Source organism: Ceratotherium simum, chromosome 27 (genome assembly GCF_057802395.1).
Source record: "Ceratotherium simum simum isolate JZ-2026a chromosome 27, ASM5780239v1, whole genome shotgun sequence".
Lineage (NCBI taxonomy): Eukaryota > Metazoa > Chordata > Mammalia > Perissodactyla > Rhinocerotidae > Ceratotherium > Ceratotherium simum.
In genome coordinates, this window is record NC_141926.1 from 2,947,783 (window position 1) to 2,974,473 (window position 26,691).

The 26,691-nt window shown below is 53.0% G+C and overlaps 1 protein-coding gene and 1 long non-coding RNA gene across 3 annotated transcripts in view; one reads left to right on the plus strand and one right to left on the minus strand.

Moving 5' to 3' along the window:
• Positions 1-26,691, minus strand: part of AGPAT3 (1-acylglycerol-3-phosphate O-acyltransferase 3) — a 99,202-nt gene that overhangs the window by 12,816 nt on the left and 59,695 nt on the right. For both annotated transcript variants that reach the window (XM_087418010.1, XM_087418009.1), the window contains 5 exons: positions 11,797-12,023; positions 3,775-3,944; positions 2,594-2,755; positions 1,360-1,513; positions 738-840 (listed from right to left, as the gene is read on the minus strand). In XM_087418010.1, the coding sequence (XP_087274136.1) occupies positions 738-840; positions 1,360-1,513; positions 2,594-2,755; positions 3,775-3,944; positions 11,797-11,974 (767 nt within the window). In that variant the 5' untranslated portion in view covers positions 11,975-12,023. The remainder of the gene's footprint in view (positions 1-737; positions 841-1,359; positions 1,514-2,593; positions 2,756-3,774; positions 3,945-11,796; positions 12,024-26,691) is intronic.
• On the plus strand, positions 17,380-21,197 carry LOC147913387 (uncharacterized). The gene is made up of 3 exons (XR_015548700.1): positions 17,380-17,499; positions 17,791-17,856; positions 19,140-21,197. It is a non-coding gene; the product is annotated as an uncharacterized LOC147913387 (long non-coding RNA).

Genomic DNA, 26,691 nt, shown 5'->3' on the forward strand with positions numbered 1-26,691 from the left:
GGATGTTGTAAGGAAGGGCTCCATAGGGCCCTACCTCAGACTGAGCTCCACTTCTTGGGGATTCTGGGGGGTCTGTAAGCTGGCTGAGCAGCTGTGCCCTGACCAGCTCCTCTGTCCTTCTGGCAGGACTGTCTCTGGACAAATGGGGTTGAGGCTGGCTGGGCAGACCCTGCTGGGCTCAGTCCCATGGCTGCCAGGAGCTGGAGCCGAGCGGGACTGAGGTCAGCCCATGGCCCTGACCTCACCTTCTCTCCTGGGCGGTCTGCATGAGCTGCGGGTCTACCCAGCTGTACACCACAAAAAAGGGACCACGTGGGCGTCCCCCTCAGGCTGGGATAGCTTATCCTTCTCCTGCCCATGGAAACAATGGTCACTGTGCAAGCTTTAGCTCACACCTCTTTCAAAAAGCCTCTGTGCTCCCTCCAGTGGGAGAGGGTCACTCCTCCCTTGGAGCATCCGGAACATTCTGCCTTCACCCCCGGACCCACTCACTCACTTTGTGCGACAGGAGTTCTCATGTCTGTCCCCAAGTATGCACCACCTCCACGTAGGGGCAGCCCGGGAGGTGGGACGGGCCCATGTGTCAAGGGGTGACGGCGAGCCAGCCCCCCAAGCCTCTGTCCCAGAGCTGGGAAGGCTCGGGGAAAGGGCAGCCAGGTCAGGCCCAACGTGTCCCCACGGCCCCCCTCGGACCACATGGGCCCCCACGGCCCCCGTGGGCAGCTCTCGGATCTCACCTCACACACATGTCCGCCTCGTACTTCTTCCCGTAGAGGATGCCCAGCAAAGACGGGTTCTTGTTCCCTCGGAAGTTCAGCGTCACATCGTAGACAGCGGCGACTGCAGGGGAGGGGGCAGAGGTGACATACTTTAGAGGACGAGCCCGCCCCTGCATCCCCGAGCAGAACCCATGAAGGCTTTTTATACGGATTCCGTCTTCCTTTGCCGGTCCTCCTCCTCCAGCCGGGCATTCAGCTGACCCACCCACTGTGTGCCCTGACCATCCGGGACATCCACCGCCTGGCCTGTTTCCCTCTGTCCGGTCTGGTCTTTGTCTCTTTCTTTTATCTTGCCTTTTTGATTAATTAGATATATTAATTTTTCTCCCTTACAAGGTTTTCAGCTACATACTTTATTATTATTTTAGTTATTTTCCATTAAGCAGCATTTTATCACCTCAAAAATGATACCAGAATCTCACAACGTGTTAACCCACTTACTTGATTCTCCCTTTTACACTACTGTGTCCTGTATTTTATGTGTAATTCACTCATGTAGTTTTGGACAAATCCCTGTTTTCATTTCTCGAAGGGCCCAGGGAACAGCGGCGGTCCCCGGCTCGGCAGTGGCCACGCTCACCTGTCCCGCGGAGGCACTTGACCGCGGTGGTGAAGCCCTTGGTCCGGGGCAGCAGGTGGTACTTGAGGGCGGGCAGGCCCTTGGAGGCGGCCACCTCCATGCTGACGCGGTGCTTCTTCTCCGTGAAGCGCGTGCCCTCGCAGTACAGGAGAAACTAGGGCGTGAGCACAGGACAAGGTTACTCCAGGTGGCGTCAGGTCGGGGACGCAGGCCCTGACGGGCTCAGACGTTTCCCACCCACATGCGGCCTCGACTGGCAGCTACACGTTTGCCGCTGAGTTTATAGAAGTGACAGGACCACTCCAGTGACAGGCCAGCACGTGGCACAATTTGAAACGTTATTTTATTTTAGGACTGCGATCTGCACTCCAGCCACACCAGGTCCCTCACAGAACAGCTCACGGCATTCCACTTCTTCTCAGAGGATGCAAAAAGACCACTTTCCAGAAAGCAGTGGAACAGGAAGGAGTTCCTGGGCAGAGCCGTCTGATTAGTGAGGGGAACTTATAAACTATTATCCATTCGCCTCAACATGCGAGCTAGAAATGCTTCACGAGAGCCAGTCCTCACAGAGCTGCCACCAGAGACCAGGAAGGAGCGTCAGAAAGGGAAATGATATGCAAACTGACTGATATCGACAATTCAGACGGCTGCCCCGTCAAACTCCAACTGAGGGGCTCGGAAAAACCAGCGGAGCCCCCACCCTGCCATGGAAGGGTGTGTGTTCTGGAGTGCAGGGTAAATCTGCTATGTGCTGAGGTATAAATGTTCCCACAGCACTGTAGCGTCACTGGGGTTTGTTTTGAAACCCAGCTCTAGCGAAGACCCTCCCTTAGAGGGGGCTCCCCAGCCTGGGAGCTGGGCTGGGCACCAGGCAGACCCCCACACTAACACTCCTCAGGGACTCCCAGATCAGCCGAGCCACGTGCTCCTCTGCACAGGGCCGGGCGGCAGGGGGTGCAGGGAGGGCCCTCAGCAGGGGTCTGGGTCCCAAGTGGGGCCGGTGGGAGCATGTGGCCCAAGAGATGTCCCCAAGCCTGCACACCCAGAGGGGGGCCCTGGCCCTGCTATGAAGCAGCCTCCCTGCTTCTTTCGGCTTTACAACTAGTCATTTAATTATTATTTATGCATTCGTGACAACTGAAATAAACCAAGCGGTCTTCTCCCAAAACGGGTGGCTTCAGTCCCAGCCACAGCGGCCGTCTCTGCAGGCGGCACTGCGCCTGGCACTCACCCACATGGACTCAGGGTAGTCAGACAGGCGCTTCAGCCCCTCGATGACTGTGTCCCGGTCCTCTTCCCATTTCCGTTTGCAGAACACGATCTCCAGGAAGTACCACGTCCAGCCGATGAGGGGCACGTACAGCAGCTCCCTCTTAGCAAGGACTTTGGAACTCTGTGGGGGGAGCAATGAGTGCACCTCAGGGCCATGAGGTCGTGCAGGTGCCCCCTGGGGACTGGCGTGGTGCTCAGTGACCTCACTGTCCCCGGGGAGACCCTGACACTTGGGTGTGGCGCCGCTGGGATCTGCTCGACCTCGAGAGTGCGGGGGTGCCGTCCTGCAGTTGAGGAAGCCGAGGCACAGACCTGGGGGACGGCGGGTGAGGCCATGGAGGGGCCCAGGGTGTGGCCGGCCTGGACTCCAAGGCTGCTCTGGCCGCCAGGCCCACGCCTTCCTTAGGATAGCTTGGGGCTGCCATCTACAGGGGCTTTCCCAGCAAGGGACACCTCAGTGTCTCAGTGGGGTCATTTACCTTTCTCCTGAGGCAGCTTAGCTAACGGAGGGAGCCCTGGGGGGACTCACAGGGGTGATAAGTGAGGGTTTATGGGAGGAGATGCGGTAACGGCTAGTCTCATGAGTAAGTCCCAGGGCCCCCTCGGTCAGCCGTGTGCTCCACCCCTAGCTCAAAGGGACCAGGGGCTAGAAACGGAGGGAAGGACCAGAGCCGTGGAGACTCCAGACCCTAGGGAGCCATGCCAGCACCTCCCTGGGACCCCACATCGCTCACCCCCACACCCTCCCAGGACCCCAACATCACTCACCCCCACACCCTCCTGGGACCCCCACATTGCTCATCCCCCCACCCTCCCGGGACCCCAACGTCACTCACCCCCACACCCTCCTGGGACCCCCACGTTGCTCACCCCCCCACCCTCCCGGGACCCCCACGTTGCTCACCCCCCCACCCTCCCGGGACCCCCACGTTGCTCACCCCCACACCCTCCCGGGACCCCCAAGTTGCTCACCCCCCCAACCCTCCCGGGACCCCCACGTTGCTCACCCCCCACCCTCCCGGGACCCCCACGTTGCTCACCCCCACACCCTCCTGGGGCCCCCAAGTTGCTCACCCCCACCCTCCCAGGACCCCCACGTTGCTCACCCCCCCACCCTCCCAGGACCCCCACGTTGCTCACCCCCAGCACGCCAAACCGCTCACACATGGTCCACCCACAGAGGAAGTCGATCTCGAAGTTGTGATTGAGGATGATGACCACGTGCTCCTTCCCGAAGCGGTCCACCGTGGCCTGGTCGGTGAACAGAGTGCACTCTGTACAGGACCACCACTCCAGGAGCATGACGAGCTCTGCAGACACACACGGAGGGACGCTGGCAAGGTGCAGGCCGCCCCGCTACAACCGGGACCCCTCCCCACAGGAGGCCAGGCCAGGCCCCGGGCTCTCTGATGCCGGGGGAGAACCTGGGTAGGGACTTCTATAGTACTTTCAGCCAGAGTGGGATTTTCTGCCAGAAATGAGTTTTGATGGTTTATGTTTAACAAAATAAGTTTTCCAAAATTATAGTTACCTTCTCTAAGCAAAAGTCAAGGCAGAAGACAAATGAAACTTTCAGAACGCGGTGAAAGGAGCGGAGGAGATAGAGGAGGAGAACCACCATTTTGGATGGACTCCTTCCTCTTTACGTCCACTAGGATCTCACGTGTGCTCCGGTTTGATGGACTGGCACACATTTCATCCACGGGACGGGAGGAGGGGGTGGTGCGTGCACACAGCCAGCCCCAGGACCCCCGTCGTCGGCAGCCCTGGCTGTGCTGGAGCCACCACAGTGGCATCACACCCACCACGGTCAGGCGTCTGAGAAGGGTGACCTCACAGACCAGGAAGCACGGCTGTCAGGCTCAGGGTCGCCACAGGACAGCCCTGGTCTTTTTGTCCTGGACTCCAACCCATCCATCTTCTGAGGGGACCAGCCCTTGGGGATGGGGCCAGGGAACGCTGATGGGACAGGCCAGGGCTTAGAGAGCGGGCTCCAAGCCTGACTGCCTGGGCCTCAGTTTCCCTATTTATAAAAAGGGGATAATAGTGGCTTCCTCACAGGGCCACTGGGAGGACTAAATGAGATACGGCACGTGAGGCTGACACCCGAGAACCAGAGGACCGAGGCTGGTTTCCCCTTCCTGACCAGTGTTCCACCAGCCCAGGCAGAAGTGGGGGACGAGCAAGCTCCCCCCCCAAAATGCTGCCCATCATGTGGCCTCTGGGTCTCAACTTCCTTCTCTGTGCACGACGGGAGCTGGACGGAGGGTCCGTCTCTCAGACACCTGAACACTCAGGAGCCACAGTTGTTTCTCCCCAGGGGCAATCAGAGGAGGAGACCATGAGGGGTCAGATCCAAGGACCAGCTTACCAGAGGGTAAGGTCCCCTCAGGGGACGCGGGCCAGGTCAACAGACAAGGCCACTTGTCAGAGTCAAACTCAGCACCTACAGTGAACCTGTCAGCCACGGGTGCTTTTCCATCCAGCTCAGGTGTGCTGAGCAAAGGCACGAGGAATGGAAAGACAAACGGATCTGAACACGGTTCTCCAGAGCTCACGTACAACAAGCACACGAGGAGATGCCCCACATCGTTAGTCATCCGGAAAACGCAAACCCAAACCACAGTGGGGTACCACTCACGCTCACCAGGATGGCTACCATCGAACAGCCGGACACGGTGAGTGTGGGCAAGGACAGGAGACGCTGTGGGTGGGAACGCAGAACAGTGCAGCTGCTTTGGGAAAGTGTTCCAGACACGGAGTTACCAGAGGTCCCAGCAACTCCTCTCCTAGGTATACGCCAGAGAAATGAAAACATGTCCACGCAAAAGCTGGTATGCAAAGGTTCACGGCAGCATTCTTCACAAGAGCCAAAAAGTAGAAACAACCCCAATGTCCACGAGCTGACGGAGGGCTGGGTCAACAGTGTGTAGCCAAACAGCGCAACATTATTCAGCTGTAAGGGGAACGCAGTTCTGACACACGCTACAACATGGAACCTTGAAAACATCATGCTTGGCGACAGGAGGCAGACACAAAGGACCACACACTGCATGATTCCATTGATATGAAACGTCCAGAACAGGCAAGTCCACAGGGACAGGAAGGTGATGAGTGACTGCCAGGGGCTGGGGGAGCGGGGAATGGGGAGTGACTACCTAATGGGGACAGAGTTTCTTTTTTGGGGTGAAAATGTTCTAAAATTAGATTGTGGATATGGTTGCAGAACTCTATTAATATACCAAAACCACTGGACTGTACACTTTAAATGGGTGAGCTTTATCTCAGCAAAGCTGTTTAAGAAAAGAAGAGCAGGGGGCCGGCTGGGTGGCGCAGTGGTTAAGTGCACGCGCTCTGCTGTGGTGGCCCAGGGTTCGAAGGCCGGGATCCCGTGCGCAGGCCTACGCACTGCTCATCAAGCGATGCTGTGGCGGCGTCCCATATAAAGCAAAGGAAGATGGGCATGATGTTAGCCCAGGGCCAGTCCTCCTCAGCAAAAGAGAGGAGGATTGCCGGCAGATGTTAGCTCAGAGCTGGTCTTCCTCACAAAAAAAAAAAAAAAAAAAAGAAGAGAAGAGCAGGCCCAAGGTAAGGCTGACTTGTGCCTCTGAAAGCACAGTTCACGGTGGGGGCTTTCCACCTCCCTCCCGGAGCCGGAGCTGAGACAGCACCGATGCAGCCTGGCGCCGGCTCTGTCCTACTCCCCCTCTCCACCCGACTCTTATTTAACTGATGGAGGCGGCCCTCCGGCAGGGCCTGGCCAAACTCCCACGTGTGAACTGGGAAGGAGGAGACTGTTGCTTCCACAGCCACTTCCTAGGGAGTGGGGAAGGTGTTTTTCACTATTGTAGTAAGAACACTTAACCTGAGACTTACCCACCCTCTTCCCACATCTCCAAGTGTGCAGTACGGTCCTGTTAACTGTAGGCACGAGGGTGTTAAGTGGAGCTCGAGACCTACATTGTCTGAGTGAAACTTTACAACCACCGAACAGCCACTCCCCGTTTCCCCCTCCCCCAGCCTGCCAACCACCCTTCTCTTCTCTGCTTCCATGGGTCTGACGTCAGATTTCTCATGTGAGGGGAATCATGCAGTATTGGTCCTTCTGTGACCGGCTTATTTCACTCAGTATAATGTCCTCCAGGTTCATCCATCTTGTTGCATACAGCAGGATTTCCTTCCTTTTTAAGGCTGAATAATATTCCATTCTAAGTATATACCACTTTTTGCCTATCCATTCATCCATCAATGGACATTTAAGTTGTTTCCACATTTTGGCTATTGTGAATAATGCTGTTATGAACACACGGGTGCAGACATCTCTTCGATGGGGAAGTTTTGCAATGCTTTATCATTAGTTTGAGAGGAATCAACATAGCTCAACCTACTGATTTTAAAAACACAAGGGCAGTGAGTGCAGCCCACTGGACGAGAGCCTGACCCCGGAACTGCCCCTCGTCAGCTGTGCAGCCTCGACGTGTGAGAAGGGGCGTCACAGCCCCCCAGGGCAGGGCTGCAGGGAGGGTTGGGAGAGCTCACACGTGCTCAGGAACGTGCCCGCCACACAGTGAACGCTCAGTGAATGCAGGCTCTCGGGGCCCTCCTGTGTTAAACAGATGCAGACACACCTGGAAGCCCCAGAAGAAGGGAGGAACGGCGCAAGTCTAAGACCCACACAGGACACTGAATCTGCTAAGAGAGATTCTTTTCAAAAGCATTTCTTCACTTTGGCTTGACGATACCTGCCTCGCTCCTGCAGGCGCTCACATCCCCGTCTACACGCCCCTCGTGTCCACGACTGCCTCCCAGGAATAACCTGCAGGTCACATGCTGGAAACCGTGACACGGGCTCCGAACAGCCGCCTCCTGGCGCATAAACGTGTGCCCTCTGCAAGGGGTTCTTCGTGCTGATTACTAACAGCTGGACAAGACACTGGAGACAACCCCGAGGACGCTCCGCACAGGCGGACAGAGGACTCCTACCTGAGACCTGCATCTATCCCGAGGCGCTCGGAAACACGGGCGCACAGTGTCAGAACGCAGAGACACACGCGGTTACTACTGCCTTCGAGGCATCTTCAGGTCGTCACGAGTGCTGGGTGGAAGCACAGGTGAGCAGCCAGGATGCAAAAAGCAGGCAGACAGACGCAGGTAAACCCCCTACAGATGTTCTAATGAGAACAAGCCCAGCTTGTCCTGTCCTGCAGAATGGTTCTATCAGAGGCTCGCTGGGGGAAGGTGGAATTCCAAGGCAGCCCTTTTCCACCAGCTGTCAGCACACGAGGCAGGGCCTTCTCAGCCAATTTCAAGACGTGTCAGTCTCTCCGTAGATCCAGCTGCCAGGGCTGAGTCCGAGAATCCGCTCACCTTCAGGCTGGGGGATATTCGGAATTAGGAGTTTTGCTGGTTGGCTCCTGGGCTCAGCACCAATCTCTTTTAGTGGTTTCCTTCATTCAAATATATGCTTGCCCTTACAAACAATGAGCAAGCCATTCTCTGTATATTTCATCCACTGATTAAAAAAAAATTCAAAATTTGCCTAATAGTTATCATTTATTACACATTGTTGTATACACACTCTGTGCATTCATTTCATGTTGACAGTTCAGCTGAGAGGCAGGCGATCTTATCTCTGTTTTACAGATGAGAGAGTTAAAACCTTGGCCGAGGTCAGCAGGGAGCCAGGGCCTGAGCCCTTAGCCACAGCACGACTCCATTGGCAGGACAACAGAGTCGCACTAGAAATGGGCTCAGGGAGCAGTGAGGAGGCCCAGGCGTCACAGAATGAGAATAGGAACATGTGTAGAGTTGAAAATAAAACAGTAGCTCATTATTAGTGGTTATTAAAACTCTAATGTGATCCTCGCTCTCACCATATGCCCACGGACTCCAGGAAAGGCTTCACTCAGCTCTAATTCAAGAAGGACTCCAACTCATATATTTAAGAAATAAACTTAGGGGGAGAACATCCCCAAACTCAACAGGTCACTTGGGGGGAATCCCATGGGCCTGCAGGTTCAGTGGACTGGGGGAGACTGGGGCTTTCCGTGGGTGTCTGTGTTCCTTCCAAATATTAGGGGATTTTACATTAATCTTCTTAACTTCTAACTCGTGTTCTTATTCTTATGGTTTTGTCTACTTTCTTGCCTTTTTTAAAAAAAATCAACTTGTCTTTGCTTTTTAATCCATCTTTTTCTACTAGTTAGGAAGTTATGTTTGCTGTCTCTGTTTTCCTACCCTAAACTTAGTTAATGCAGTCTAAAGGTAAGCTCTCCACACTCTTCCTGACAAATCCAGGAACGGTGGAATCCTGACTCTCATCATCCCTGTGCCTGACAGATAGGCCACCCTGGCTGTTAGTGGCCCCGTCTTCAGCCTCACAAATCAGGCATTATCATTATTTCATACGGTTGTTTAGAATGACCGATTTACCAGCTTCTCTGGCTACCGTTCTTTCTGTAACTCAGACTCCACATTTGTGAGAGCCCCTGTGCTTACTGAAGCACACCCTCTAACAGAACGGCAGGCGACGATCACCTAAGGCCATCTAGTTCTTGTTGGCAAGGTCGCCTTGCTGGGTGTGGAGTTCTGGGCTAACGGTCGCCTCCTCTCAGGGTGGAGGTGTCCTCGTTGTTGTGCCCAGTCTGCTGTCTGTCTGTCATCTTCATAGGCACCAGCTCTCCCGTCTGGGTGTTTTAAGATCTCCTCTTTGTCTCTGTGGCATGTGATTTCGCTGTGATGGGTCTAAGTGTGGATTTCTGTTTATTTACCCTGCTTAGGACACATTAGCATCCCAGAGCTACAAAATCCTGTTTTTCATCAGTTCAGGAAAATTCTCACCTCATCTTTTCCAATGTTGCTTCTCCTTCCTCGCTCCTTCTGGGACAGGAGGCCAAGACCTACTTCATATAAACACAGACCTTCTCATCCTTTCCTGACTTCTAACTCCTATTTCATGTTTTCATCTGTCACTCCACCGCACTCTGGATGCCCGCTTCATGTTTATGTCTGGTTTATGCGGCCTCTCACCAGCTGTGTCTAACCTGATGTAAAATTCATTCATTAAGTTTTTACTTTAAAAAATATTCTACAATGATGATTTTCATTTATAGAAGTTCTATTTGGTTCTTTTTCAAATGTGGTCACTTTGGGTAGTCTTTCATCAAAATCTGCTGTTGTATGTTTGCTGTTTTTCATTGTTAGCTCATATTTGACTATCTTAATCTGTGTGCTTCTTTGGGCCTGTACCCAGGATATATTCGTGTTTGCCTCTGCTGAGTCCAAGGGGCACATCAATCTGCTCCCCCTCGCCATCCCTCGGGCATCCTGGTTTAGAGCCAGTCCCCTTCCTACAGCTGCCCAGGCTGGGGCTCTTGAGAGGCAGTGTCAATATTCCATTTCAGCGCCACCTCCTTTCTACTAAAGGGATGGGGGACGGGGCTGAGAGATTTCCTTTATGTACTATGAACCCAGCAATGCATTTGAAGCCAGTTTTACCCAGGATTTAGCTGTTTTGTAGTGTTTTAACCTCAGAATACTGCTGATAAATGGTCTATAATTTAGGTTTTATTAATTGGTATGTGCCCTTTTGGTATGTATTCACCTTACCCAGTAATACTCATGAATAACTCCTTGGTATGTTTTATATGATAGGATTTCTAATTCTCCCTTCCCGCAAAAAAGTGGACTTTTATTTAGGAAAAAACTCCTGGGAACTGAAGCTATTACACGTTTAAGGCAAGCTGAAAGTAAAGACTAGGCTGCTGTTCTGTTCAGAGGCTGTGGGACTCCTGTGCAGACGGCTCAGCCGACACCGGCAGCCTCCTCAGCCGCCTCCTCTCATCTGCGCCTGAACTGGGAGGGGTCACGGAGGCCGTGGGACATAAAATGTGCATTATTTTCTCTGTATTATAAAGAAGTATGTTCTCATGCTTAGAAACCTAAGCGGCACAACGGCATGAAATAAAGAGCAGAAGTCCCCGCCTCCCCCACTCCCTGGACAGCCACCGTGTTCTTGCTCATCCTTTCAGGGTTTGTCTGTGCAGGCACAGCACCTATGGGTGTATACACATCATACGCACGTTATCCTTAAAAATAAACAAACAAATGGTAGCATACTACATACTTTGTTGTATACCTTCCTTTTTCACTTAAAAATATATTTTGAAGATGGTTCTCTGTCAGTGAGGAGAGACTGCCCTTGTTTTCCTTATGGCTGCATAGGATTCCATGGACATACCACAATTAGTCTCCACTAACGGCATTTAGGGTGCCACCAGTTCTGTGCTAATAAAAAAAAATGATAAAATGAGAATATCTGTACATATATGCACTTTTGCAGATATCTCTCTAGGTTACGTTCTTATTTTGTGGCATAATTGGGTCAAAAATCATAACCGTTTAAACTGTTGAGAGCTACTGGCAAACTGTTTTTTAAAGATGTACCTAATTGCACCCTCTAACCCACAGTGGCTCAGAGCCCCCCCGTGTCAACCGTGGGTCTCGCCATCAAGTCTCTGTCCACCTGACAGCTGAAGACCGATTTTGTATGTACAAATACACACACATACACAAGTACACAGAGAAAGCAGATACATCTACACACATATATTTAATTAAGAGGGGGAAAGAGTCCTTTTCTTTCAGATACTGAAATATTCACAAGTGAAATGACGGGCCACCTGAGGTTCATTCATAATACTCTGGTGTCGGGGTAGCTGGTGGCAAGGGGAAACAAGCCTGGTCATGTCCTGGGAGCTGTTGGAGCTGGGTGATGGCATACCGAGTTTATTATTCTCTTTATTTCTATTTGTTTTCAAACATCCGAAGTACTATGTTAAACCATACGATATTGCCATCTCTATGGGTCTAAATGGTCGAATGTTGGAAAGTCACAAGGTTCTACCTAACGAGAGTTTGGGGTTGAGCATCTTTCCACATGTCTGCTGGCTGGGAATAAACCTTTAGTGCTTCTGAGCAGCCCTCAGTCCCCGGTCTGGGGGACGAAGCCAGGCCCATTATCTTCCTGTCACACTGTCATAAGCATTCACCCCCCAGGAGCCCCCATGTGGGACTGGTTTGGGATCATCTAGCAGAAGGGTCTGCTTTCCTTACCTGCTCCCAGGACCCCACCTCCCAGCGTGCGCAGCGGGCAATACTCACGGCTCCAGAGCGAGTAGGCGAGGCGACAGTTGAGCCGGCGGTACAGCTGCTTGTTCAGGGGCCAGAGGACTAGTGTGCATAGCTGGACGGAGTTGATGACCAGCCCGCTCACCACGAAGACGAACCCGATGAGGAGGTGCACGATGAACTGCGTCTTCAGGTAGGCGAGCAGGCCCATGGTCGCTACTCAGTAGCGAGTGCAAGGTCCTTCACTGAGAACAGCCGTCCTGGAAGGGACGGGACAGCGTCAGGAGATGGGCCGGGATCCAGGGCCGGGGGCTGCAGGCGGTCCTCACACAGAGCCCCAGATCAGGAGTGCCCGAGAGCAAGCAGCTTGCCCACCAGGCACTCGGGGACCTTTCCCTTCTGAAAGTAACATATAGGGTAGATGGGTGAAGTGACACACACGTCATTCATACACGCATCACGCACACTCACACCATGCACATACCAGACACACACACACACTGCCACAGACATACCCATGCATACAGGAAAGGAAGAAAGAAAAGACTAGAAGGAATGAATCCAAGTATTAGTAGTGATTATCTTGAGGGAAAGGCATTACAGGTAATTTTTATTTTATTTTTTTAGCATCTTATTTAAAAGATCAAAACTGCACATGAAATCTTTATAAAGACATATCCATAATACCTCAACCAATGCCTTTTAATTGCCAAGCTGTTGTGCACTTTTTTAAGCTGAAAGGCTTTTGTTTTGGTTCTAACACAAAAGTGGTGACTCCCTCAAGAACTTATCCAGTTTTTTCCCCCTTTTCAACTCGCATTTCTTGGTTTCAAAGGTGAAGCCAGAAGCTCACATTTCCTGATTGTGCTTGTTCTGTGAGCCACCCTATAATCCCATGTGGACAGAGACCAGCCGGAAGCTGTGATTCAAATTCAGGCCTGGCCCGTGACGCCCCCGCCCCCTGTGCTGCCCGTTGTGGACCCTGCAGACCCGGTCCTCTGGGAAGGTGCCCCGTGGGCTCTCTTTGGTGGTGGGGAGTGGAGCAGGCCCTGGAGAGTGATGAAGGCTCCCCCTACAATCCAGGGTTGCCCTGCTTCACGTCATGTGCTGAGCACACCTGGGGGCACAGGGATGGCTGCCCACAGTGGTTTGAAAACGTGTCTGCGAACGCTCCGCTCCTCCCTTCAGAAGGTGGAGCCTGACTCCCTTGCTGAACGTGGGCTGGACACAGGGATCCGCTCCTAACGAATGGACCGTGCCAGAAACGATACAACAGGATTTCCGAGGCTGAGCTAGACCAGGGGCGGCTTCCTCCCAGCTCTTGGTCCCCGCCTGGTTGGCTCTGGGAAGCCGGCCGTCGCGTCAGGACAACACTCGAGCAGCGGGTCCCGCGTGTGGATGAAGCTGGGACCTCGCGCCAGGGGAAGGGGCCGCAGTGGAAGCGGATCCTCTGGGCCCAGCCAAGCCCGCAGAGGCCCACAGCCCTGTGAGTGACCCCGACCCACCCAGCCGGTTGTGTCTGAAGTACTGACCCCGAGAAACTGAGGGTGAGGAATGTGTGGTGCTGTCTTGTGCCACTCTGTGCTGGGCCATTTGTTACGGAGCAACAAAAATCTAATTCATTACTCAGGTGAGTAGCGTAACTAACACACTGCTCTGAGGGGAAAGGAAAGAAAAGGCAACGGGGTAGCAAAGACGCTTCTTAGGTGCGGGGTCCGGTGCAGACACTTCCCACATACCATCCCCTGAACTCGCACACACCCCGTGAGTGGACACTCACATTGCCCCATTCGACAGGTGAGCAGAGGAAGCACAGAAAGGTTAAGGGGCTTGTTCAGGGTCACACAGTGAGCAGCAGGAGAGCCGGATTCTGATCCAGACAGTGAGACCTGAGCCCTTGCTCCCTCCATGGGGCCCTCTACGGTGGGCTCCCCTCTGTAAGGCAGAGTCTCAGGCCCAGCCCAAGGCGGCACCTCTTCTGGCACTAGAGACACTGGCTTTGAGCAGACCTGGCATGGCCACACATCACCCGGCACTCGGCCGGCTCTCTGCACCCCAGTGCTGCTGGAGACCGGCTCTACTCCCACCTCTACGGTCCTGGGTGGGGGTGCACGCTTTGCCACCAGGGCAAGAATAACCAGGGTCCCCAGGAGCCAGCCTGCAGACTGGGACATTAGCTGTGATGCTTTTAAAAACACATTCCCAAGTTCCACGCTGGACCTGCTGATTCCATCGTAGGGCATGAAGTACAAGAATCCGATTTCAAAACCAACTTCCTTGAGGTACAGCTAACACACAACTCACAGGCACGCACTGAGCGCGCACACGCGTCTGTGTGGACGTGGGCCTTCATCCAGGAATCTACTTTAACCACCGTCCTCGGGGTTGGGAAGCGGCCAGCGCCTGGTCTGTCCCCGAGTCTGGTCTAGTCCATCCACAGAACCCCAGGGAGCTGCAGCTGCTCTCGATGCGAGTTTCTCACAGCTGCCCACTGCACGCCGCAGGATGGGCCAGCCTCCACCTGCCAGGCCCCGAGGTCACCCTGACATGGCTCTTCTCCCAGGTGAGAGGGGCAGTTGGCATCCTCTGAGGCCCCGGGGTGCTCACCCAGGTTGTCGTATTTATTCAGGGTGATGGGAAAACGCGAAGAGCTGGGTGCTGGGCCTTTTCTCAAGGGAACCCCCATGTGAACCCTGTCTTCACACGTCAGACGCACAAATCACCCCATCCCGTTCATGTGGCGCTTTTCATTCACATTCAGACGCTGTTGCTGGGGAGCGAGGAAGCCTGAGCCTGTTTCTCAGTCCCTCCATTAGATAAAGATGGATTGTTCCAGAAGCCTGGCACCTGCACAGCCTGGTTCTGAGGGTGAGGCGGCTGCCTCCTGGGTTTGTGGCCCCTGTACAAGCCGCCAAGACCCCACCTCCTCAGGGCAGAGGACGAGCCGCACTTAGCACCTGAGGGGAGACACGGGTGGCATAGCCTCCTCGGCACAAAAGGGACAGAATGGACTGCTGGCCAGTCGGAGAGGGGGCGTGGGCCAGGGGCTCAGCAAGGCTGTGCAGAACACGGCTCCACAGCAGGTACCCGCACCGAGCAGCAACACGACGCTTGGTTCTAAACATGTCCTCCAGGACACAACCCCAGGCCCTTGGGGGCACCCGGCCAGAGTTCTGTGGGGCGGGAAGGGCTGGGGACCCCAACCAACCCTCCCCCCAGCTCTCACCTTCCGAGAAGGGGACCCTTGGTGGTTCTGACACTGTCCCTCCAGGTGCTTTTGCTGCTAATTCCGAGCCTGTGGTTCCTGTCGCCAAGCTGCTCGAGGCTCAGGGCCGCGTGGTGAAGGGCAGAGCGGGGAGCCAGGAGCCCGTGGACCAGCTCCCCACCATCTCACGAGGGGCCTGGCCCCGCCAGCTGGGCACTGCCCTGGCCACTCTCAGACTCGACTCTGGTGCCTCTTATTAAGGGTGAATTGTATCCCCTCAAAAAGATATGTTGGGGTCCTAACCCCCAGTACCTCAGAATGTGGCTGTATCTGGAAATATGGTCTTTACAAAGGTAATCAAGTTAAATGAGGTCATTAGGGTGGGCCCTAATCCAGTATGACTGGCGGGTATCCTTTTAAGAAGAGGAGATCAGGACACAGACACACAGAGGGGCGACGGCATGAGGACACAGGGAGAAGATGGTGTCTACAAGCAGATTCTCCTTCACAGCCCTCAGAGGGAACCTGCCCTGTGGACACCTGGCTCTCGGGCTTCCAGCCTCCAGACTGTGAGAAAAGAGATGTCTGTTGTTTAAGCCCCCAGCCTGTGGTGCTTTGTCACGGCCGCCCTAACAAGTGAACACACCTCTCTTACAAACATCCAGGCCTCTTCGTTCCCAGATCCTGTAATTCTGGAAGTACACAGGCCCCTTCCCACATCCCGCTTAAACTTGGCCCTGCTGTCCAGGCGGCCCAGGGCCTGCCAGCGAACCCTGGCCCGGCCCCACTGTGCTCAAGGGCAGACCCCCTCAGTCCCCTGCACCTGCCTCAGGGTCCATCACCAGACGCCCCTAGAACCCTCTCTCCCCAGCAGTGGTCCCTTTGTCCCTCCTCCTCAAGAACTAGCTAGTCAGATGGTCTGACCTTCGGATCTTCCCAGGCACCCCCCCACCTTTCCCGAAACCGCCATATTTCCAACAAAGCCTTTCCACAGAAAAAGAAATTGAAGTTGAGTCCACCATCCTCCACACTATCCACAGTGGCGGCAAGGTGCCTCCATTTCTTCACTCTATGCAGAGAAGGGAATGGCTTTCTTTGCGTGTGGAGGGCTGCTATTTCATCTACACACGGGCTCACTGTCTGTCCATCCATCTGTGTGCCTTACACGCCTCTGCCAACAGTGTCTAAACCCCACAGGCGGGGGAGCAGCACCGCATCTGAAACTGCACCATCATCCTAAAACAACAGCAAGTGCCACCCACGGCGCTGGAGCAGGAGCCACCCAGCACTGTGGGGCACCACTTCAGGTGACCCGCTGCCCTGGTTCCCGAAATCCAGGGAGAAGGTGCAGCCGTTGATGACCACTCTGGGACCAATCACCCCTTGTGACTGTGCTCAGAGCCCTGCAGCCTCCCCTTGCTCTCTCTGAGCGGTCTTTCCGAGAGCAGCTCTAACCTTGAGCAGATGGCGGCTGGGAAGGGAGAAGACATTAAATATGCCAAAAGTGCATCATTTCTGATGTTCTCGATGGGATGTCTGAAGTACAGGATAAAAGGAACTGTTCAGGTGTATGTGGATTTCAACGATCCAAATTCAAAGTCCATAATGAAAGAGAACCAAGAAATGGCTGTTACTTTCCCTCTTTCCTTCTTTCTCTCCCTCTGTCCCATACACCCACCCATCGACACAGGACCCTTCCCACGTCCTGCTTAGACTTGGCCCCTACCCATCCACTGACCCATCCATCCACCCATCTACCCTTCCTTCCTTCCATCCATTTACCAATCTACCCATCCATCCACCCACCCACTCACCCATCTATCCATCCATCCATCCATCCACCCACCCACCTACCTACCCACCCATCCACCCATCCACCTATCCATCATCCTATATTTGAGTGCCTATATGTGCAGTGTGCAGAGCAGACCTGGTCTGCTATGAGGCGGCAGAACGGAAAGGGCATGCTGGCTGACTACAGGGCAGGATACTGGGGCTGAGCCCTAGGTTTTTGGTTTGTGTATGAATAGTTCTGTTGTTTCCAAGTCAGGAAACTCTGGAGGAGAAAGTCTGAACAGGACTGACTGGTGGAGACGAAGGACAGTAGGGAGATAACACCATATCAGATATTTTTAAAGTATCTTAAAATAATTTAGGTGGCAACGTTTACTGTTTAGAACATAGCCCAGAACCAGGAATAACCCCCGATGCCTGCTGAGCTGTCAGCCTAGGTATTACTAGTGAAGGGCACACCCTTTACTCACAGCAGGGCTCCTCAGCTCCCAGCGGCCCCTCCCTACTCCTGCTTTAAGCACAGCTGGGACCAGCGTGACTGGGCGGTCCCCTGGCCCACAGCCAATCTGAAGCGCCAGACGAGAACAGAGGGAAAGGCGGACGCTGGAGGCAGACATCCTGCTGACCGTGGCACACGGGGCAGTGGCAAGCCCGTGACCTGAGACGGCACCACCTCAGAGGGTCCCAGTGCTGGAGAGCAGGTTGGCAGACCCTGCGGCCCTTCGATGACATCACAGGTGAGAACATAATGCAGCAATTGTCCCCCTGACCCCACACAGTGCAGAGAGAAAGGGCTGGATCACACTCCCTGGGTTATTTAGGAAGGCTGGGAAGCAGGAAGGTATTTCCACAAGTCCAACTAAAATTTTAGATTAGACAAACATGATCCTGTTTTTGAGGTTTAAAGGGGCCAACTTCAGTTCTTGGGTAAATTCACTTATAGGGACTACCTTATCTTTCAATAAGGCTGAAAAAACATTACTTTTTTTTTGGCTAATAATCATCTGTTGCCATTCCAACCTCATCAGCATTTGGAATCACCAAGAGGTCTAGAGATCGAGCAGGAGAAGTGAAATCATCACTATTCGCAGATGGTAAGTTTGTACCCTATAGACCCAAGAGAACCCACTGTCACCAAAATGCTACTATAAACCATAACAGATCACAGTCATGTTGAAAGGAATAAAATTAACACAATGTACAGAAATCAACATTCTACTAATGTTCAATAACTAGTCCTAACTGAAGTAATAGAAAGGACTAAGACAATAGAGAAGTTTCTTTCTTTCTGACTTACCAGCTCCAGGTCACTGGCCCCAGGTGGTCATTTGGGACAATGGAGCAACCTAGGAAGCCATGCACTGAAGATGGGGGAGCTCCCAGCATGTGATCCCAGCTCCCAGGGTCCTGGGAGCTCTGCCCCCCATGGTCATCTGGGGCCCAGAATGCTGGGAGCTCCCCTATCTTCAATGCATAGCTTCTACGTTGCTTCACTGTCCTTCTCTAGCAGGCAGAAAGGGGGAGAATTGGAAGCCCAGGACTAGGGATTCCTCTAAAGCAAATGGTGTGCAAGCTCACAGTCCAAGCGCTTAGTGACCAGAAGGAGGACACAGCCCCATCGAGTGTCCAGGCAGCCAGGGGAGTGCGGCCCAGTGGGCACACTCCATGTGCACATGTAAAACGGAAGGCGCGGTGGAGGAGAAGACCCCGGGCACATTTGCAATAAAAAGACAAAACACCTAGTCACAAACTTCACAGGAAATAAACAAAGTCTATACAAGGAAGCCTGAGAACATCCTGAAAGATATAAAAGCAGAACTAAACAAATGGAAAACATAGGCAGCAACAATCGCCCTCCCCGTGCTCACGCCCAAGCAGCAGCTGCCAGCCCTCCCATCAAGATGCAGAGTCAGGCCCCCCGGCCCTGGAACCGGGGCTGGCTTCAGGGCTCACCCCAGAACTAGAATGCATGGGAGTGACGTCACACGCTCCGAGCCTGTGCCTTCAGAGGCCTTGCAGCTTCTCCTACACCCTCTGGGCCACCAAGTGAGGAAGCTCGGGCTAGCCCACCCAAAGATGGGCCACATGGAGCAGAAACGGACCCACAGCGCCAGGCAGGCCGACTGCAGCCACAGGAATGACCCCAGGTGAGACCAGCAGAACCACTCTGCTGAGTCCAGCCCAAACAGCTGACCCACGGGATTGTAAGCCAATCAAATGGCTTTTAAATTGGCTAAATGGCAATAAAATGGTTGCTTTAAATTGCTACATTTTGAGGTGGTTGGTTAGATATGAATACATAAATGATACACCAACCCTTCTTTATAAGTTAATTTATAAATGTAATTGAATCCTAATTAAAATATCTCACCCCCAGAACTAGACATGCAGCTTCTACAGTTCACATGGAAAAGCAAACAGGAAAGAAAGGCCGTGAAAAGAACGAAGGAATAGCCCTAAAAGACTTCATGACATACTGCAAAGCCTTGATAATTAAATGAGCGTGGTCCTGGCCTGTGAACAGACTCGCAGACCCGTGAGACAGACCAGAGTCACCAGTGTGCTGACCATGAGGGCCGTCTGGAGGCCCTGGGCACCTGGAACAAGTGTGACCTGCAGCCGCTGGGTGGGGACTTGGAATCCATGTGCACTGAGCATTGCTGCAGGCTAAGCAAACAGCACACCACACACAGGTAACCACTCTCCATTGTATTTGTGTTTAGTCGAGTTTGTATTTCTATTGTATTTAGATACTGTTACACCAAATAGAATACAGAATTAACTTAAAACCATTACTGGGCTCATGGGAATCCTTTAGTGTTACATAATTTCTCCATCAACTGGTATAGTCAAATTGATGCTGGCTCTGATATCAGTTCCCCTATATTAAACCAAGCATATATGAGGTTAAAACCAAAAGCACTCATCCTTTTTCCCTGTTTCTCTAAGTTACATTCACATGTAGATATTGGTTGTGTTACAAATTATTAAAAGCCTGGGTGGCCTCAAGCTGGGCTCACACTGATGTTTTGGCTAATTACCAGTTCTTGAGGTTTGTTACAGGGAAACTGATATCAAGAAGCTAAAGCTTCTCAGACCTCAACTCCTTGGCTTCCTGGCACCAGAATCCACCATCCACCACAGAGACACAGATGGCTGAAGGACACCCACCTGTGATTCCCTTATCTCACCCTCCTCCTCCCTGCCGGCAGCCTTACAAGGCCAAACGCAGGCTGGTGGGAAAGCGCTGACCAGCAAGGCCACAGGCTCCCCCTCCCTACAAGCAGTTACATTCCTCATTACCTTTAAACCCATTGCCTCCCATCTTTCGGGGAGACAGGACAAATTGGAGAGCTCTTGTCTCCCGGCTGACGTCACCCAAGGTAAAAATTCTTTCCTTGCCATAAGCCTGGTGTTCTAGCTTTATTTGGCCCCTCTTGCGTGGCGGGTAAAGAACCTGGGTATGTATCCGGTAACAAAATGACATATCAAACCACCCCTCAGGCCTCGATAACAGAACTCTGCCTTTGGAGCATGGGGTCACTGTGGGCTCCCTCCCACCACCTGGTTCCTGATGCGAGAGCTCTGCTATTACAGCAGTGCCCATTCTGGGAGTGGAGCCCCTGCCCCAGATCTCAGCCACAAAGGTAACCTCACCCCCAATTCCAGCAACTGATCCAGAGATGGGCATGCAGCCCAGTTCCAGGCAGTGGGACATCGGGGAGCAGTCTGCAGGGGCTTCCAGGAAGGCGTTTGCTTTCTTAAAGTGAGACAATCCCTCTAGCACTGCCCCTTTGCCCTTCCGCCCTCTTGGAGTGAGGGAGGGGCGTCTGAGGTGGAGCAGCCAACTCAGGGGCATCAAGCGACAAGCCTGAGGACAAGGACCCCACGGTGGGCAGAAGTGGAAGAGATGGGTCCTCCACGGCACCAGTGAGCAGCTGCGACCATGCCGGCGGCTGCCCCCTTCAAGAGGCAGAGAGGACAAGAGTCGCTGGTATTTAAACCGCCATTTCTGGGACTTACAGCCAAAATCCCTCCTGGGGCACCACCATCGTTTCTGTTACTGTTACTCCCAGATGTCTGGCAGACAATACATTGGTGCTCGGTCAAAGTTTGCTAAAGGATGACTCATCTTTACTATACATACATTTGTGACAAACAGCAGCATGACTTCTTAATCTCGTGCCACTCACATGTCATTACGAGCCGCCTCAGTGAGAAGTTTCCTGAAAGAACAAGGTGACAGGAGAGGCCGTGCAGCACTGCACCTGACAGTCTCTCTGAGAATCGCAACATCCTGTCAAACACGCAACAGGCCAGGCCAGGCGGCTAGAAGGAGGTGACTGGACTCAGGAGAAAGGAAACTGCCGATGTTTCTGATCTCGCTGGAGACACGTGGGGGCATCATTCCAGGTAGTAAAGGTCAAACAAATAACTCTGGGTGGCCTGGGTTGAGGGCAGGAGCCATGCACAGCCAGCACCCATCCTGACCGCAGGCTACTGGAGGAGCCACGTGGATCAGGGGGTCCCTGGGGCGCCAGGCCACTTCTGAAGGAGGCAAGAAGCCCCCAGCCAGGTGCCATCTGAGAAGGGAATGAGAACACAGACAAGGACCAGGATGGCAGAGAGCTGTCACTTCCCCAGTGTGTCTGCCTCTGGGACTGTCTCCACTGCAGAAACGTGGACCCTGGCAGGGAGGGGGTGGCTGGGCAAGGAGAGTGTGAGGCCATCGCCAGCCTGTGGACAGTGAGGGCGTGGGGCAGAATCCTCGGGACAGAGAGGGCCATGGTGCCACCAGACGAGAGGCAACTGTGAAGGACCTCCAGGGCCCCTCACACCCCACCTACCCCAATTCCCTGAGCTCCAGAATCTTTTGTCTTTTTGAGGTTGTTCTGATGGTTCCACCAGCTTGAGTAGTGGCGATGTTTGTGGCGGGAGGTGGGAGGGTGTGCAAAGCTCCTAGGCCTGATGACTGCACAATAGACTGTGACAAGCATCTGGGCCTGCAGGACACAGCAGTGCTCCTCACACCAAGGAGGCTCGCGGGGCCACAGCAGAAGATGCTCTCCAACCTGGGCCGATTGTGGGACCGAGTCCCAAAACACACACCCATGCACATGCACACATATGCACACACACATGCACTCACACACAGGCACATGCATACACGAAAAGTCACAGCTAAGCTGACTTGGACGTAATCTTGTGACAATGAACTGCCCACTATAATAATGACATTTCACTCAGAGAAACAGATGGGTGTTTCTCTATAATTATTTATATTATTTCCTCTCTCTCTATACATAATTATATTGTTTGCTCTATAATTATTCAATAAGTTGGTTGTTAATGCACTTTTCTACACATACATTATATTTCACAATTTAAAAAGTGACATCAGAGTTCTGGCTTCCCCTTGGGAATGCAGAGAGCTCGTCACGCCCACTCTAGGACAAGAATAAAGCCAGACAAATTGCAGTTCATGACTTTTCTTGACCCCATCAGAGATCTGAGGTGACAGGACAACCAACTACCAGGAAATCTGGGGCAGATGGGCACCTGTCTGGAGATGGCACTGAGCATGGGTCCCTGGGGCAGCTGCGGACGTTGGTAGCAGGAGCTCCGCCAGAACAACTGAGACCTGGGGGAGCCATGCGGCCGGGAGACTGTGAGCCCCAGAGCTGCCGGCGGGGCTCACCTCCTGCAGGCTTTTCCTCCATTACCCCGTCCATCCCTCCCCTACCAGGTGTTACAGGGATGCGGTGAGGTCTGAGAGAGCTTCTCCCAGACAAACATAGCGACAGAGTGCGTAGGTATTTAACAGTGTTTCTATAACAAGAACACAAACCTTAAAGGATGAACAAGGCCATTTACAAAGACAAAAAACGTTGTCACATTTGCTATTAAAGAGGCATCATGAGTCACTTAAAAAATAGATTTTAAAAAAGGTAGGGATTCAAAACGGAATAAACTAAATGGGTTTCAAATACCCATCCTCAGCTCTGTTCAGAGCTCCCCACACATCCTCCTCCCCTGACATGTCACTTCATGGATCCAACCACAGCCCCCTGAACCTGGTATGGTCTGGAAAAGGTCAGACTTATCCCCAGTCATAGGAGGAGGTGTGTCTCCTATTTGAACTTCCTGTCTGAATATAAACTGAGAATGTCTCAGACACACAAATCTGAGATGAAGTATAGTTTCCAAAACATTAATCAGACCCATAAATATAATGTTAAGTAGAAAGTGAAAGGAAGACTGTCCTCAGTGAACCCCATGGTACCCACCTTCTTTGGGGGGTGGTGTTAACAAGGCGTGCAGTGCACTGAGCAACCAGCCTGGAGATGGCACACGGCCTGTAGGCAGCAGAGCTGAGGCGTGACCCCGGGACCCGAGACCCCACGACCCAGGGAGCCAAACCCAGCCCTCTTCCTCCCTTTCCCACATGTCGTTACTTCCCCAGACTGGACGATGGAAAAGGCCTGTGGTGGGGGGCTGGACACGGGCATTCAGGACCACAGGCACGCGCCACACTTCCCGACCCGGGGCTGGCCCGTGCTGCCCCTCCTGCTCCATTCCCACTTTGTCACTGGGGTCGGGGCTTCCAGGACAGGCAACAGAACCTATAAGCCTACTAGTGACCCCCTCAGTCGCCTGGGAGGGGCCTGGGTCTGGCTTCAACAGAAGGAGACGCTCACCTGGGGGGTGGAGCAGGTGCCTGAGGTCAGAAACGACCGCTGCTCCCCTTCTGCTGCACCCCTACGATGAGAGCCTCACCCTGAAATCAGTTCTTTCAGTAAAAATAGGAAACGCCAGTGGGGTCTGATGAGATCTACGGGCAGTCCCACCTCTGCGAGTCCTTACCGGCTCCCCTCCTGTCTTGAAGAAAAGACACGATTTACAGACACGTAGGTCCTATACCTACATTTCTCCTCACTCTGTTTCCTTCAACATGAATCCGCCCCTTTCTCAGGCTTTCTCTTTTCTTCTGCTTTCCACCAATCCCACACAGTTTACATCAAATCCGTGTGTTCTCCAGTCTCTCCCTCATACTGTGGCTCCGCAGCCATCAGGACGGACCGCAGGCATCTAAGGCCCGGCCCTAGGCGCTGGTGTGACGCCTCGGCCATCTTCCTGTGAAATGGGCGCATCCTCGGTGGGAAGGAGCCCTCGCGCTCTTGGAGGAGAATTACCAGGGATGTGCTGAGCACTCTAGAAAGAACACGGCTGTTTCTGAGGAATAAGCCTTGCTTTTCGTTCTTTTTGGGGGAACCAACCTCTTTCTGCGACCCTTCCAGGTAACCCGGCTGAGGGAGGACAGGTCAGCAGCTTAGGGACGACAGCTCCTTCAGAGCAGACCTATGCCCACAACTTCCTTCCCTAAAAGTCAGAGAAAACCCATGGCACAGGCTGGCGGGCACTCTGCCCCTTCCCCACCCCAGCGATCCTGCAGGGCCGTGAGAGGGGACAGCAGGGACCCTGCAGCACCTGCAGGGGTCTGGCCCCGTACCTGGCCTTTTCTCTGTCCTTCCCTCTCTGCTCGGAGTCTCAGGCAACCAGGGCCCCAGCTGGGCGTGAAGCAGCGGGACTCAGGCAGCAGGACGCGGGGACAGGGCAGGAGTGGCCCAGGGCCCACCTGGCACGCACCTCCCGAGCATGAAAACAGCCATGGGCTGGCGGGCTGCCAGGGCGAGGGGCGTGCCCTCGCATTTCTGAGAGCACTCCTGGGGCGTCCGGCCACAGAAGTGGACTGGGACACGCATTCTGCCACGGGGGTGACGTGTCGGGGCCGGGGCCCCGCTGGGCTGCAGGCTTACATTCACGCTTGGCACTGAGGCCGCAGCTGGTCACAGAAGGAAGGAGCGAGACGGGAAGACGGACACATCTGGGGCCAGCGAACGTCGAGGTCCACACCCTGCACGGCCCCCTCCAGGCAGTGTTGCCAGTGCCCTTCCCTGCGGCCTGCCTGTCAGCACTGCCCGCTTAACACGCGGAGCCCCAACCCCGGGACGGCAAGAAAGCGGTCACACAACACCATCACCCACAGCAACCTTTCCATCCGGTCCCCTCCTCACGCTTGACCTTAAGTGAAGCTGTCTGCTGACCTTGCTAAAAACGTCCTTCCACCTTCACTAAACGTGGGGGTCCCCTCCTCACGCTTGACCTTAAGTGAAGCTGTCTGCTGACCTTGCTAAAAACGTCCTTCCACCTTCACTAAACGTGGTGCCAAACGACGCCCCTTGCCCCAGCATTCCCTTCTATTTCTGGAAAGAACTGGCTGAGGTCACTGTGGAGACACGAATGCCCACGTCCCCTTGTAACAGCTACAGTGCTGCCAAACACAGAATCTTCTCTACGGAGGACCCAGCAACCAGCCTGAGGCTCAACGTCTCTGCCCTCCAAAAGCCAACCCCCCACATGCCCTGCAGGTCAAACTGGATTAGCAGAAGCCTCAGGAGCCCACAGGTTCCAGAGGCTTCCAGGTCGCATTGAATGGCACCTGGTATATGCCATTGTAACTCTGAAGACACCTCAAGAGTCGTTAAATTTCATAAACAACTTTCTTAAGACCAAGCTTTAAAACAAAAGGGCGGATTCACATTTGCTGTGAGCTGAGAAAAATGAAGTGTAATGCGTGCCCTTGGGCCCTCCCTCCTCTTCCGCGGGGCCACCTGCACACTGGGCTCCAATACTCTGAAAGTCATGACCTACAGCCCAAAGTTCAAGGAATCCTTGAAGTTAAGGAATCCTGAGGAAATCAAGAGAGGAGTGGGAAGGTGAGCGTTTAAGGACAGGTGTTGTGTGTTATGGATAATACGAAAAAACCAGAGACACGAGGAGCAACCCACCTCACGGGCTGCTTTCAGCCACCAGAAATCAAGCTGTGGAGAGTACTTACTAACATGAAGACGCATCCACCACACTGCTGGCTGAAAAAGGTACATATAACTTATATACCATACATATACGTTATTATAAAACACACACACACCCAGGAAAAACCTGAACCAGAACGCTGTGGGGGTATCTCTGGGTAATGAATAGTAGGAATTTTTTTGGTACTTTTCTGTTTTTCATTTAAATATTTTGTCATGGACTAATTATTACTTATATAATTATAAACTGTTATTAAAAGCAAAAAGACATCTTTGAAGTTAAAAATTGCTTCAAAGGGTCATTGATAGCAGATAAAGATGAAAATGTTTCATAGATGCCACTGTTTAAGTTAACCGTTTCTGAGCCTGGCCCAGATCGGCAGGATGCCCACAAGCCCGTGAGTGGCAGCAAACGCTTGTTGTTCTCTGCCAGCTACTTTGGCGATGTTTGTCGTGCCGGTATGGTAATGATACCACCTGCTGTTACTCCAGAGGTTCATCTTGTGATAAAATTACTCTTTCTCCTAGGCAAGCATTCCACCACCAAGCAAGGTGACAAATGCTTAGAAGCGACACCCCTCTTGGGAAAGCTTTCAAGGCCTGTCTGCAGAGGATGTCAAGGAGGGAGCCAGAAAGAGGATGCCCAAAGGCCCCCAGGAACACTAGGGAGGTGGGCGTATTGGCTCTGCCACTAGAGAGGTGGGGCATCTGTCACACTAATCTTAGGGATCTTTCTTAGATTAAATGAAACTAAAAAGTTAGACTAGAACTTGCTGGCTCCATGTGTGTATTCAATTGGTCCACACAAGGCACTTCCTGATTCCATAAATGTTTGGGGAGACCTGCCTACAAGTTTTACCATCCAAATCAATCTTTCAAAAATACGAGACGGCCTTTATCTAAAAAATGCCAACGGCTTAGGAATGACTTTGCAACATTTAAATTTTTTTAATTGCTTTTAATTTTTAATTCCTTCTAATTGCATAGAAACTCCAAGTCCTCCCTCTTACATCTGGCAGAGCTGCTGGAAAATTCTAACAGAAGTGGAACACT